Source organism: Zingiber officinale, chromosome 6B (assembly GCF_018446385.1).
Source record: "Zingiber officinale cultivar Zhangliang chromosome 6B, Zo_v1.1, whole genome shotgun sequence".
Lineage (NCBI taxonomy): Eukaryota > Viridiplantae > Streptophyta > Magnoliopsida > Zingiberales > Zingiberaceae > Zingiber > Zingiber officinale.
Window position 1 is genome coordinate 108,526,216 of NC_055996.1, and position 15,347 is coordinate 108,541,562.

At 36.0% G+C, this 15,347-nt stretch overlaps 1 protein-coding gene across 7 annotated transcripts; it reads left to right on the forward strand.

The window, feature by feature from the left end:
• The first annotated feature begins 629 nt into the window (after positions 1 to 629).
• LOC121988822 (sterol 3-beta-glucosyltransferase UGT80B1-like) lies at positions 630 to 15,328 on the forward strand. 7 transcript variants are annotated; one of them, XM_042542499.1, is made up of 20 exons: positions 630 to 786; positions 880 to 3,145; positions 3,248 to 3,309; positions 4,719 to 4,831; positions 8,485 to 8,617; positions 8,801 to 9,024; positions 9,117 to 9,188; positions 9,305 to 9,398; positions 9,484 to 9,626; positions 9,710 to 9,780; positions 10,321 to 10,402; positions 10,763 to 10,864; positions 10,956 to 11,011; positions 11,446 to 11,480; positions 12,813 to 13,032; positions 13,989 to 14,204; positions 14,295 to 14,354; positions 14,434 to 14,473; positions 14,726 to 14,947; positions 15,063 to 15,328. In XM_042542499.1, the coding sequence occupies exons 6-20, from the start codon at positions 8,953 to 8,955 to the stop codon at positions 15,117 to 15,119; spliced, it is 1,542 nt and encodes a 513-aa protein (XP_042398433.1). In that variant the 5' UTR covers positions 630 to 786; positions 880 to 3,145; positions 3,248 to 3,309; positions 4,719 to 4,831; positions 8,485 to 8,617; positions 8,801 to 8,952; the 3' UTR covers positions 15,120 to 15,328. The 7 variants fall into 7 exon arrangements, 6 of the variants coding, with proteins under 6 accessions (XP_042398433.1, XP_042398439.1, XP_042398436.1 ...); XM_042542505.1 differs by lacking the exon at positions 15,063 to 15,328 and having other exon boundaries at positions 14,434 to 14,528; positions 14,726 to 14,899; XM_042542502.1 differs by lacking the exons at positions 10,763 to 10,864; positions 10,956 to 11,011 and having other exon boundaries at positions 10,321 to 10,407.
• The last annotated feature ends 19 nt before the right edge of the window (positions 15,329 to 15,347 follow it).

A 15,347-nucleotide genomic window follows, 5' to 3' on the forward strand; every position in this document is an offset into this window, starting at 1 on the left:
GCCAACCAATTAAATTATCCTTTATAATATAAATCTATTTTAAAACTGTGAGCAGGATACAGATTCAAACAATCCAACAATAACATGACTACATTTCATAATCTTTCACTTGCATAAATCTTATTATTCGATTAAATTTGGCAAAATAATTTTTAAAACAATTTTAAGTACACAAGAATTATTTTTATCTGAAATTTCAGACCTGCGTTTACAAAGCTAAATCAAAGATTGAAATATTTGTAAAATCCTAAGAACCAGTTAAGAAAGATAACTCGACATTTAGAAAAAAAAAAACTTAAACTTTGATCTGGTCATATAATTCGATCGAATTATGAATTTTTTCCTTTTTTCCCCCTTATTTTCACGAACATTACTGGGCTATTTGAGTGGGCTGGCCCATTATCGGGTTACATGGGAAGGGGGCGACGAGATGGCTACATAGGAACTCAACTTCAATTCGCACGCACGCACGCGTACCCGTCAATAAAATCCCATTCAGATGGGCCCTGATCTGCAAGTCAGCATTAAAATAATACTCTATACCTCATCCATCCCCGACCGTCCGATGGACGAGTGGGGACTGACACGAGCCCTATAAAGATGTCCCTCTCTTTTAAATCATTGAAGAGAAACAAGATATTAAAAAATGCAGTCGCTGCAGCAGAAGGCGTCGTAGTGGAGTGGGGTTGCGGCTAGCGATGCCTTCGCCATCGACGAGACCAACCTCTTCGAAACCCTAGGCGGAATCCAGCCCTTCGTCGATCTCTCAACCAATTTCTACAACAGGTGAGGCCAATCTACCTCTCGCTTCGCTGTCCTCTCCGTTGTAGTTGATGGATTCTGCCCATTTTTGATTTCGTTGTCGTTGTTGGTCGGTAGGGTTTACGATGACGAGGAGGAGTGGTTCCGCTCGATCTTTTCGAATTCGAAGAAGGAGGACGCGATCCGGAACCAGTACGAGTTCTTCGTTCAGAGGATGGGAGGCCCTAATCTGTATTCCAAGAGGAGACGTAAGGGGAATTTATGCCGCCCTGTTTATCCCGAAGCCCGAAGGGCAGGGGAAAAGATGAAAGATAAAAAGGATTGCCTCCGGCAGCCGTGACTCACGGCCAGTCCATGAGCTCGTGGCGGCCTTCCCGCGGCTGCGATTCGCTACCAAGGCACTAGCTCGCGGTGGCAGTTCCGCACCCATGCAGCGATCTCTTCTGCCTGGGGTGCTCTTTTCTGGAGTTCGCTGACTCTAGCTGTTCGACGATTGCCAGCAGGGAATTTATGGGGGAGAGGGACGGAAACCTCGAGCAGTCCCTTCTTTATCTTGTCCCTGCTTCGGAGTAAACAGGGCGTTACTTCTTTGCTGTTTTGTTGATATTTCCAGCTCGTATATTAGTTGTTTCGCATTATGAAGCAGCAAAATTATATTTTATCTGCCAAATTTGGCATTGCTTATTTTAGTTTTACATTAAAAGAGTGAGACTTAAATCTTACTCAAATTGATTATCTTGATAATACGCATCGTTATAACTTTTTATGAACTCTTGAAGATTCTACTAAGCATGCTTTCGGTTTTCATCTAATTTTTAGTTCTTTTTGTGAGTAACCATCTCATTGCATCTCATAATGTAAAGATGTACATTCACCTTTGTGTTAAGGATGAGGTTTGAAAGCTGGCAGGTCTAGCCTCTAAGGAGAATTATGGTTAGTAACTCCTGGAATGGGTACTGTGGTGTCCTACTCCTGTGCTCAAGTTAGGCATGGTATATTGGTCAGAATTTCTAATGTAGAGGTTGTGGCTACTAGTTCTTTATCCCGTTCAAGCATATGTTCACCTTACATTGCCTATAAGGTTTATGAAATTGTGATCAAGGGTTCGTGATTGCATTTCCTTTCTGATAAGAAAGAAGATGTTTTCAATTTTTTTTTTTAATGTATCATTATATTTGCAGGTAGCTGATGGCATAACCTAGTTTCTTGATAATCTTAGTTAAGATTGGGGCGTTGATGCATATTAGAAATCATTTTATCCTTTGAATTTTAAATTGTAGTTGTTTTTTTTTATAATTGTGCTATTGTCGATGTCTAAAAGTTTTGTATAGTTTTATTTGGTAGGTATTTCTTTGGAGTTAGATTTTTTAGTATTCGAGTTATTTGGTAGTACCTTTTTTTGTAAAAGTTTTATAAAATTTGTTTTCTAAGCTATTGAGTAGGTAAGTGGATATTTCTTACTTGTTTGATTTATTTTATTTCCAATTTTATAGGAACCTTTAAAAAGATCTCAATTCTCCCTTTGCCTGATCTTTGAATTAATAATATTTTATCCTCAATAAGTTTGTCATTGTGGAAGTCCGATGCTTCAAGTTTGTCGCTTTGCAACTTGGTGATGCATCAGGCATAGTTGCTTATAATCATGTACAAAATGTTTGTACTGATAAAAATATTTGTGAATGACTAAGATATCTCTTGCTACCAGCATCAACTGTAATAGATTATTACATTCTAACCTTCTATATATGTACAAGGTAAATAAGTGGTCCTAGTATTGTGGATGTTGTCTTACCATTGGCTTCTCAACCTCAATGAGTCAGTGCATTGTGGTTGCAATTGGAAGACTTCACAACTAGTTTCTAGTTTTATTAAGCCCCTTCATTTTGCATAGTGTTGTCAAACAAAAAGTCATGGGATGTTCTTCTACATCAAGAAGAAAGGCTATAAAATGTGGCAACCTGTTGTCCCAATAAATGCTAATATCTTACCAAAGTCAAACTAACTAAAGTCAGAAACATCCTAAGGATGAGTTCCCCTAGGTAATTGCCACATAAGAATACCAATGTATTCTTGTCAAGCTTCTTTGCTCATGTGTGCAAGTTTTAAAGAATGTTGCATGACCAAACTATTCTGTGTATGTAGATAGCTAGATGTGACAATCATATTGATTATAAAAGCATAACAAAATATAGATATGATGCTTTCTTGTTCCTCACTTCCTTATAATGATATTTTGGTTCCCCATGAAAGTGAACTTGAGAATCTAAATTGGAATGCCCTGTCAACTCGTCGCTGAGAGGTGGCTGCGCCACATGCAACAAGCACTGGATAGCACCTCAAGCATCGACCCCGATTCGAAAGTCAAAATGATGAATTTTTTCAAGTATTTACCAACCACTATTTCCTTTTTTATTTCAACTTCATCACGTTTCTGTATCTTCCTATGTTGATAATATGAAAATTATTATTGTTTTTGGGCTTTCAGGCACACTGCTTACTTTCTTGTGGGTGGTAATGAGATGACAAAGCAAAAGCAGCAAAGCCAATGTAAGCATTGTGCAAATGGATCATCAACATCCACATAAGATTTAACTTGCTCTTGAATTGACAATTGTTTGACATTATGTATAATACTCCAAATCATGTTACTCTGCCCAGCATGTGCGAATAAATCTCATGAATGCACTCTGTGACTGTTTATCATTACACACCCATCAGACGATGCATCATGTTCATTTTCATGAATCATGAGTGCAGATGGTTTGATCTGTTTTATGCTGTCCTGATGATTCCTAGTACATGTTCTCATTGTTTAATATCCCCTTAACTAATTTAGATAGGTTGAACTCAGTTTTATTGAAATGGACTTGTGATAATCATGCTCTTCCTCATTTATGTTTTTCTAACAATTGGAATTATTGTGAAGCAAAATAAATTATATAATGTTCTGGTTTGACAATCATCCTTTATTTCATCATCCTTTGTTTACAAATAATGGGACAAATTAATGATAGAGATCCCTAAACCTGATAAGAATAAATACATTATGGCAAATTGATCTTCCAGTCAAACTGAAGCTTGCCATCCGTGCTGCATGATTTGTGATTATCAATGGATGAGATATGTGACAAGAAGGGCAGTGACCATAAGAATATATGCTATTCCTTGGTCTATAGTTTTACCTGCAAAGAGTAGGGAATTAGTTATTTTACCACAGCTCTAAATACATATCCAACTGTGAAAATGAATTCAATTACATACCATCATTGGTTGCAGCTCCTTCTATGGTTGTCATAGCCTTTGTTGTCGTAGTTCTTCCTTGACACACCAATGGATGAAGTAGCACAGCGATCAATGCATAGGTTAGGATGAGAACTGAAACCTTAATGGAGGCCATAAGAGATATTGAATGAACACCGTAAGGTGAGCTGTAGAAGTGGAAGTGATAAGGTTTAATTCTTAAGCAAATGGATTGTTGCCCAAGTCTGTGCGCCTCGCTAGCTAACTGAATGGATATATATATACAGAGAGAGAGAGAGAGAGAGAGAGAGAGAGAGATTGTACAATGTACACAAGGGATTTGAACGGCCCAATAGAGCCACAAAATGAATTATTAATCAAACGTAAACTGGGCGCTTGATGTCTGTGGTAGCATTAATTATTGAAGTCAGTTAATGACTAATTAATGCCTTTAATTAATTGTTTCATATGTAGCCAGCCGGCAAACTGTTATTTACTTTGTCATGGTTTATTAGTTTAATATCTTACTCATTTGGAGGCTACTTCCGTAGAGATATGTGGTGATCGAGTCAAGGGCATAGTCGTAGAATACAATGATTCATGCTCTATCAAAATTTTAGAGAATATTGTGCATATTCCACATATATATATAAAAGGTTTTTATGTCAACCAGGCCTAATGAGTACCCACATCTATAGCTCTATCCTTCTTTGCAGCAAAGCAAGTGATATGAACAAGGAAGACACTCCTTCGAAGTTTCAAACCTTGAAACGATGTGACATTGCTTATCAAATGAAGGAATTCTTAAAGAACCACTATTGGTTATAGGGTACGTTTATTCTCATTCAACTCGTTTCAAAATAAATCAGTTCGAAAAGATATGATATCTGGCTTAAGCATTATAACCCTTTAAGCAATTGATTATATAACATGTTTTTTTTATATATCCAACTTGAAATACTTGATGTCCTATCAAAAGAACTTGAGGCTTTTTTAGATTGTCCCTAAGGCAGGTGTTGAAGGTGACTTCAGTCTTCATAGAATCTTATATCACGTTTGATATTTGATGCTATAGTATTGACATCCATGATCCTGTGTCTTCTAGATATATTTATATTTTGGACATGTGATCTGATAAAAATTTTTCAATATGAAAGAAATTAGTGGATTTATTTTTAAAAAATTTATACAATTAAATATACAAATCATTAAATATATTAGCTCTTTTGGTCTAAGCATTATATGGTACTTTTTATTTACTTCTTGCGGTAGCATGTATTTTTTCAATTGCAACCGGTAAAAACATTTTTCTCTCAACTAAGAAAATAAAATTTATTCAATAAATAAAGAATGAATGGATCAATAATTATTACAAGCAAAACATTATTAACAACTCATCAATGAAATCATATACTTTTTATTATTATTATTTTGCATTTTATTATTATTATTTTGCATTGATAAATTTCTAAATTGTTTTCGTATTTGGATTGTGTTAACTCTGGATTAATGTTATATTGACTTGTGATCCTATCCGAAAGTCAATGAGATAGAAAGTTGGGGATGTGGTACTCTCGTTGATCGTCTGTAGACTCAGTTCAGACTTGCAACACAGATTATATCAGTGCCGGATCAGGAAAGGAGTCCCCGTCATTGACCTTCCGACGCTCAAGTCAGTCACTGACGATGAAGTAGAAGGCGGAGCAACAACTATAATGAACAGTAGCAATAACACTGAATTGCGCATACATCCGTTGATGCTTGGACCTCCCTTTCTATAGAGCTCCTGTAGTGTGTGTACGCTTTCTAAGATGGGCACACTTCACAAAGTTTTTCCTGAAAAGACTTGTCAGTAAAGTCTTCCTGATACAGTACCTTAACGGGTCGATCATATCTCTGAAGTGACAGTGGAAGCTTCCGTCGTACGATCTTCCGGCTGTCCATGCTTGGTGTCGGCGACACTAACTCCCAAAGAGATGTCGATGGATACCAGAGAGAGTGTACTGCTAGGCCGAGCGGGTTGGTCGCTCGGTTGGAATTTCGCCGCTCTAGTGTCCCGTCCGGTCGACCTAAACCTCGCTACTCTTGTGCGTGTATTCGCTCGACTGAAGTTCCATTTTGCCACTGTCGAGACCCGCTGCAAGGCTGAGCGAGGTAGTCGCTCGGCCAAAGTTGAACTCCGCCATATCCAGCTCTGCTGTCTGGCCGAGCGGGATAGCCGCTCGACCCGGCTTCTACGCCTCGTTTCCTTGTCCATTTGGCGTCAATAATCCATTGAGCGTCGATCATTTGACATCTCCCCGTGTCGAACGCGGGATCAGACCGGAATCTTCTCCCCCAGTCGGGACATAATCGCATGATCGGCCGATGATATCTGACCTTTGACCGCTTTGACTTTGACTTCCATCGTGACAGCTATCTTCTGCGGGATGAGATCCCTCTTCATCACCGCAAGTTGATAGGCAATTTTTTTAAAAATAATCTTTACAGAAATTAAAAGATTTGTTTAGAAAAAAATTACTTTATGGCATTTTTTTTATAAATCTATAAATATTTTCCCCCTTCTTGCCACCTTAGTTTTGCCATCGTGTAAAATTAGGGACTTAAATTAACTCAGTAAATTAATGATAGCTAGTCATTTTCACAATAAATACCACACATAAATAATCTCATTCGCAATGATAAAAAGAGGGAAATAACTTTAAATAAAACTTCTAATTAAGCCATCAAAATGTTTATTTGATTTTCCAACTGCATACACACAATGGAACACTCTAATGGGACGTCAATAAAAATAAATATATTGTTAAGTAGACCAAATTAAAGAACATGATCTCATTTTTTTTTCACTCAACAATGAGCAATGAAGGAACATGAAGTTTGTCATCCTTGAAAATTATCAATGGAGAAGATATGTTACAAAAAGCGCAACCATCATAAGCAAGTAGGCAATTCCTTGATCTATCATTTTACCTGTAAGACAAAAAAAAACAATATGATTAGTTAATTAATTGTATCATACTATACCACACTATGTGGAAATTATTGATCTCTATCAGTTACCATCACTTGTTGCAACTCCTGCTTCATTCGTCGCCATCATCATCTTCGTCGTTGATCCTTGACACAAGAATGGATGAAGAAACACCGCAATGAACGTGTAGGTAAGTAGGAGAGTTGAAACCTTGATGGAAGCCATATGCTCTCAAATGAAAACTACAAGTGATCAAAATATAGAAGATTGGTTGAGCTTCAGTTGATGAAGTGTGGTGCCTAATTACATGCACGGATATCTGAATATATAGAGAGAGTAACATTTAAGATTTGAATAGTTTGATCCTTCAACTCTGATCAAACTAATTAATCTGGTGTGGATTAATTTATTAAACGTACAGCAGCCGATTGGTGTTAATTTGTGAGGAATAAGTTAAGTTAATTAACGAGTCAAAGCCTGTAATTAATTTACTATGATTCGGTTGATTAACTGTTTTTGAATTCTGAATTGACAGGTAGCTTCTCAGTCGAGACTCAAGAGTCTGATAAGATTCATTAGTTAATTGCTTAAGAGATTAATTAACTTGGTGGCGCATTTGAGACGTTTCAGAGATGGTAGATTAATTTATTTGAGCCTTGAATTAAATGCTAGAACTAGTTTTAATTGTTTGATAAATTAATAATAACAATTATTTGCAACAAATTATTGAATTGAATTAAGAAAAAATTGTCAGCACCCTAAAACAGGAGTATCTGAACTCAAACTCCATGATCTCAATTCTCAACAAGCTCTTCTCCACACTGATCTTTCCTCTGCACGCTCTCTCCCCAGCGGTCCACCTTGAACATCCAAAAGCTAAGACTGCCATCCATATGGAGGGTTTCTCCAAGCTACTCTTTAGGCAAAGCTCAGGCTTCCCTTCTTTTTTGCAGAGATGAGGAGCAAAAATCAGCTAAGATCCTTCCTCCTGGATTTCATGTTCTTTCTCCATCAAGTGGTGCTGATTGCACTCTCTTCTTTCCTTTCTCAGTCGATGGCATTGGAGCTACTGAACTACCCATAAGGATTTTTGCAATGGTTTTAGTTGCACCAAACATGTTTTCTGTTTTCATAAAATTTCTAATTTTATAAATGTTTGGACGTCAAGAATAATATGCACTTTCACACAGGCAATAACCCAAACACTTTCTGGGCTTAATCTCTGTTCTCCAACGCTAGTTTTATAAATGTTTTGATTATTTGATTTAATAATCAATCAAATAATTAAAATTTAGAGCTTAATAATATCTAAACGAAATTAAACTCAAGTCAAACTCAAATTAGCTCGAACTAAATTTAAATTGGGAGTTTTGATATTATCTAAACGAACTAAGTTTAAATTAAATTTTAAATGAATTCAAATCAAGCCCAACTTATATAATCAATTTCAAAAGTAAGACTTGGTTCAATCGGCTCGGTTACTTATCAACTGCTCGTTTACAACCTAGGAACGGGGAAACACCAAGTCCAGGCCTTCCTCGAGGTCGCTTCCCGTCTATCTCTTTCACGCTACCATCTCAGCTCGATCACCATCTCATCCATGTATTTTTCTCCCTAGTCGGTTTCATCCTGCTCGAAGTGGTAAACTCTTCCTTCTTCTGTGTTTCGTCGAGCACATGCCGTGCATCGGCTTTAATATACTTCTTCTCGCATTTTTTTTTTCTTCTGCTTCTGGCTGTGTTCTGGATATGAAGCATAATCCTATCGAGCTGTTATAGTCGTAATTAATTCACAATTTAGTGTTTTGTTTGATCATAAATTTAGGTTTAGCAAGACAATTGGGCATTCTGGATGTCAATTGCTCGTTTGCAAACCTCTTCAAGCAGTGATCTTTAATAGGATTATCTATTAAATCTTTCAATCGGAGAGAGAGAGAGAGAGAGAGCGTGGGAGGGAAGGGAAGGGTGTCAAGGAAGATGGCGGCATACCAAAAACCTAAAGCTATTTTTATGGCGTTTGGAACCAAGGGCGATGTCTTCCCCATCGCGGTAGTTTTCGTTTCCTCCATCTTTCTGATTTCTGTTCTTTTCACCTTTTGGTAATTTCCATCACTTTCTCGTCTTCCTTTTTGTGTTATTAGGCGATTGCTTCTGCTTTTGCTTGTGACCAAAAGCAGTATCAAGTTGTGTTGATTACTCATCGCGCGCATCAGGTTTCTAAAATATTCGTTTGCTCTAGTAAATGCGTTAATCGTATCATCTTCTTTTTTATCGTCTTCCAAAAAGATATCGTTTTTTTCCGATTTACTGAGAGATGCTACTATCACAGAGTTTAATGGTGCATTTAGCAGAGAAGAATGTCAATTATATTCCAGTGAACTCTCCTCCTGTTCTTTCGGTTCATCAGTTTGCTAATATGCCAGGTCAGCTTACAGATATTGTCCTCGCAGTCCTGTCTTCTTCTGTTTTTTACAGTGATTCTCGTGCTTGATGATTTCCCTTATCCAGATTCGGAGCAGGTATCCTTTCCAATTCACAAAAAGAAAATTCAGGCAGCACACAGGGAAGAATGTCTATCTGTCATTGAAAGTGTCCTTGGAGATTATCCAAACATGAAAAGTGATTTTATCGTGATAAATTTCTTTGCCTTGGTACTTCATTCATTTTGAAGAATTCCTGTATTTGTACTTTTTATTTCACCTTGATAGAGAATTGGAAATCACAACTGATGCAGGAAGGTTGGCATCTTTCTGAAACTTTTCAAATTCGATGTGTCGTTGCTTCTCCCTATGTTGTTCCATATAGGTCAGTATGTAACTTCTAGACACTCATTTGCAGTAAAAACTCATTATTATTATCTTCAGTGCATACATGATTAATATTTTTGGTGGTCTGTATTGTTTGATGTTTTTGGTTCGTTGATAAACTTAACCCTTGCTATTGTTTCTTTCTTTTGATTCTGAGGAATAATCTATAGTTTGCTTTTCATTTTCAAGCCATAGTGAATCTGCATGGATTTTCTTTTGCACTGTGTGTTCTCTCTCCTTATTATTTTTCACATCATTTTTTTTTTCTTTTTCTAACCATGGGTTCAGATGATAAAATAGTGTGTTGATGGACTGGAAGTTAGTGCTAAGGAAAAAGTTTCCTTTCCGCAGTTTGCGTGTGCCTATACCTTAAGTTGCATGTAAATTGCCTCTAGGCAGCTTAGCTTTGTTGATTTAGTGGAAATCAGTTTGAAACTAATAATTTATATTTAATAAAATATTCCATCAATTGATGAAAGATAGTTTTTTTATTCTTTCTCTTGCATATTTCTAAACTATTCTTTATATTCATATCCAGTGCTCCTTCAGCATTTGTACGCCAGTTCAAACAAGAACTACCACTTCTGTATAAATATTTTCAAGAAGCTCCTCCCAACACGGTATGGTATGTCATTGCTTGTAGTTGTTTTTACCCATCTAATGCCCTCTTGTACTTGGTATTTAGTCTTGCATAACTTTTCTTTCCATAGGCTGTTGTTTGAAGGGGAAAATAAACATAGTATTCTGAAAAACTTGTTATTCAGACATTCATGGAATGACTTGAATTATGCTGTTTAATTCAACCTTAGATAGAATCAGTCAAACCAAAGCACCGAATTGGAATTAGATTAACGATACTCACTATGATATTTGTCTACTGGTGGACATAAATTTCATCGATGGTCAGTGCATGGTACTTGTATAGTGCGGGTCACTTGTTTTTTGAATCTGAAAGTTGGTTCTCCTTTCTAAGTTAATAGGTTAGTTGGAAGGATGTAGCCCACTGGATGTGGCCACTTTTCACAAATGATTGGGGGTCATGGAGAAGTGAACAATTGAAACTGAGCCCCATTCCTTTCATTGTAAGTGACTTCAACTGATTTATCTACTAAATATTCGGATGATTATTGATTTATTGTAAACCATATTAACTTGCTTTCTAAAGGATTACAGGATGCAGTAACGAGCCTTCCAATGTGGCATATGCGAGCAGAATCACCATTATTAATGTAATGTTATAAAAGATTATGCTTTTAGAATATATATTTTTTAGCTTTTGCCTTTCTTACCGAGAATCATAGTGATTTCCAATGTAATATATCTATTATAAGGTGCAATTTACACTCTTACAAATAGACAACAATGAGGAATCTGAGATAAACATTTTTTGTTGGTTCAAATTCCTGTCAAATAAATAATAGTTCAACTTTTCCTCCTATGTGTTTACATGTGAAAGATAATATTGACTCATAAAATCCCTAAAAGAATTGACCTTCCTCGCTCAAAGGATTGAACTGGGTTCATCATGTGCCTGAATAGTCTATGTAAAATCAATGTGCAAGTAAAGCTGCGAAATTACCACCACATGAACTATTTTATACTTAAATATCATGTTCAAGATATTAATTGAAGTGTTATATTAACTATTTTGTATTTTGAGCAGCTATGGATTTAGCAAGGAAATTGTCGAATGTCCAGGTAATGCATTTAAACTTCATGATAAGTAGTTTTTGATCTTTTTTATGAGTAGTTAGTTTTGAATCTGAAATTTGTATGGCGATAATTACTTCTTTACTCTGAGTTTATTTTGGGTCTGTGGTACAATTTTCAGTTCATTACATCATAATGTGTTGCATGCATGCCACCAATGGCTTTCAACTTTCAATCTCTTTCTCTTTGACTCTTAACATGCTATGTAGAAGGCTTCAACTAAGTATCCTAGACGTACACTGCTAGTCTGTTGTTTCTTTCCATGGATTTGGGTGTTTTGAGCAAGAAATTTGTAAAGTTCATTTTTCATTTTCTATTAAGAGATTGTATATTGGCTGGCTGTAACAAATCTTTCTTTTCTGTTCTCTCTTGCTCGTTTCCTTTCTTTACGTATTACCTCCATTTTCTTGATTATATACTTAATATATGCTGGGATGGGTTTCTTGTATCTTCTGCAGAAATTTTATATACAATTGCCGTGCTAACTAGTTCAAAAAGCTTTAGAAATGAAAAACTCATAAGTATTTGACTACTTTTGATTTGATTCCCTTCCATTATCCCTTCTGTCCTTCAGTTGATCATTAGGTTGTTCTCCTAAATAGTTTTATTGAGATATTATTTATCCTATTAGACTTAATAATTTTGTCAATGATGTTTGAGTTTCTGATAGACTATCTCAGTTTGCACCTGTTGCCTTGAGTATGTACTATCAGTGATCCAAAAATAAATTTATTTAAATATCTATTCCATTTTCATATCTTAGATTGGTGTTGTAATAATGCAACGTTTTGTTATTTTATTCTGTTTTATTTCCTTTTGGTTATTTTTATCGGTTAGGTAAATTTATTGGACAGAATGCATAACAATGAAAAAAACTAACACAGCTACAGTAGAAATCAGAAATTTACTAAATGGTAAGCGCTATATCGATTGAATATCATCTTACTTCCATTAGCAAAAGCTTGACCAAGTACATGTGTGTCATTTAGGTATTTTTTTTATCTTGCATGAAATTTTAAGAAAATTATACTATGCTACTTATGCACTTAAAATACTATTATTTTATGACTTTTTTTTTTTTGCTTTTTGCCTTGGCCTTCATACAAACTTTAACCTGCATGCAAATATTTCTTCTTCAGAACTCACATAGTAATGTCAGAGATCGGTAAAATTTGTGACATCTTCTGATCTTTTTTTGTTCTTATACTTTTCAGTTTTCACTTGCATTCTGTTGTTATGATTATATTCACCTTTTCTCTGATTGTTTGATTATTGTTGCTTAATATTTTAAACATGGACTAATTTTGAGAATCTTTACAGATTACTGGCCACCAAATACTCATGCCTGTGGATTCTGGTTTCTTCCTTTGGAGTGGCAATTTTCATGCAACGGATGCAGGGAAATAGTGTCACCAAATCCTAGTAGCTCTATGACTAGAAAGAATGAATTGTGTGCCACTCATGCTGATATGCAGCAGTTCCTTACACAAAGATCTTATTCGTGTTTACCAATATTTATAGGACTAAGTTCCATTGGAAGGTAGCTTATTTCCCATTGTCCAATTTTTAAGCATATAGTAATTGCTTGAACTAAAGATGCTTGCCCGTGTGAATATGATTCTTTTCTCTCTCTCTTTTTCCCCCCCTCTTGATAATACGCTACTAGTTCAGATTTATGAGGTTTAATTTATGTGAAAACTATGTACAACTAGGGGATCCTAGCTCATGGATTGGAGTTTAATGATGGGAAGATTAAACAAGAAAATACAATATAACCCAGATGGAAAAAACTTCAATAACTTTTGGAATTTGCACCATCCCTTGATCTAATGGTTATTCCAAGTGTGAATTAATTTTATGATCTGACTAATTCTCATAGTTGCTAATCTAATTTAGAGACAACGAAGCAAAAGAGAAGCATGCTACTTGTCCTATTCCACATTTTACTTATCAACATTATGGTCTTGTATGCTTGTGATCATCAAATCCTTAAGGTATAACGTTTCTGTTGTTTAAGTTAGTATTCTTTATGCCAATAGAATAAGGTTCTTTATCCATTTCAGCAAGGAATATATTTTTTGGTTCTATTTCTTTTACAAGTCTTGAGTATGATTGTTGACATGGGTAACGAAATCATATTCACTGTCCTTAGCGAGACTAATGATTTGATGTTTCAGTGGACTATTTATTCTAGATCACTAATTCTTGTCCTGGAAAATTAACAAGAGATGATATACTATGATTAGATATTACTTGAATTCCTGACAATAGATTATGCAATAGTTCTCTTCTATGAGATCCAGAACCTAGGTTTTTTCTTCCTGTTGATTGTTTAATTTAGTAATTTCCTTCCTAGTATCCTACCAAGTGTTGTGCCAATCTTCTATCAACTTCGATGTTGTTTCTCTTGGGTACAAATGTGTTGTGCTCTACACAAGGTACAATGGAATACTCTTGTCATTTGCCTGTTCTGCAAGTAATTTCTTTATTTCACAGCATGGGCTTTCTTAAAAATCCACATGCATTCCTAAGGGTGCTCGAAGCCGTTATAGAGGCCACAGAATACCATTTCATCCTTCTCACTGCTGGATATGAACCATTGGATGCTTGTATAAAATCAATTGCAGCTACATTAACAAGCAAAGTCGACCCACAGCTCGACACATCAGATGGAACTCTCCTCTTCAGTGACCGGCTCTATTGCTTTTCTGGGTAATGGCTAGAATTTCTCTGAAATGTTATATATCAACTTTGACAAATTTCTTGAGGTTCATGGGTGTTCTTCTAACTTGACATGATCAGCTCCATACCTTATAGCTGGCTCTTCCTTAGATGTGCAGTTGCAATTCATCACGGAGGCAGGTAAGGAATTAGGAGCAAAGTATCATTTCCCTAGATCTGCACACTTCGTCTAATGTGATGCTTGCTTTAATTTTGCCAGTGGCTCAACTGCTGCAGCACTTCATGCTGGAATCCCTCAGGTTGTGTATAAAAGAGTATTTTATCGAGTGACTTCCACTGGATAAGAGCTTTAATGTAATTTGAAGAACCTTGCTTAGTCAATTTCCCCTCTAGTGTTTGATCTTGAGTAGCCACGACTCTTCAAATTACATTAAAGCTCAGTTTGGTCTATTTATATGCTATGATTTACTCACCCCAGCAGTACAAAGATCAGCTTTGCATTTCAAACATAGATTGTAAACGACTGATGGATCACATATATTTCCCTGCAGATAATATGCCCATTCATATTAGATCAATTTTATTGGGCAGAGAGACTCCACTGGATAGGAGTCGCACCGGAGCCGCTTCGTAGTTGTCATCTTCTTCCAGAAAACATCAATGGTACAAGCATTATCCAGGCTGCAGATGACCTGGCAAGAACCATAAAGTTGGCATTATCGCCCGAGATAAAAGCACAAGCATTGAGAGTGGCCGATATGATCTCCTCAGAGGTACTTGAGATATAAAGACTAACTCATGTAAAAGAAATGATCTAGATTTCACTCTTCATAATTGAATTAGTTTTTTTTAGCTATTTGTTACTTATATTGCAAGTTTTTTCCCCAGGATGGATTGCAAGAGGCTGTAAAAATTCTGAAAGAAAAGGTGATATGCCCTGAATAATTTTACTGAACTCACAGTGCATCACCATCAGCTGAGATTGCTTTACATGATAGAGTTTACATAATTAACACTTACCCACGCTGTTGTTCCCATCTGTTTATTTAAGCCTTTTAGCCATCTGGGATTATTTAAGTTAGATCGATTTATTAAGCTCTATCTGTTTATTTTGTACCTTGCTTTTGAGTTATTTCAAGTGCAACGTTATAGTAGATGATCGACCAAAGATAA

Coding starts and splice junctions, on each gene's coding strand:
- LOC121988822 (XM_042542499.1), top strand. CDS start 8,953: ATGGCGGCATACCAAAAACCTAAAGCTATTTTTATGGCGTTTGGAACC. Junction 11,481..12,812: donor GGAAATTGTCGAATGTCCAG/GTAATGCATTTA, acceptor GAATCTTTACAG/ATTACTGGCCACCAAATACT. Junction 14,355..14,433: donor GCAATTCATCACGGAGGCAG/GTAAGGAATTAG, acceptor TAATTTTGCCAG/TGGCTCAACTGCTGCAGCAC.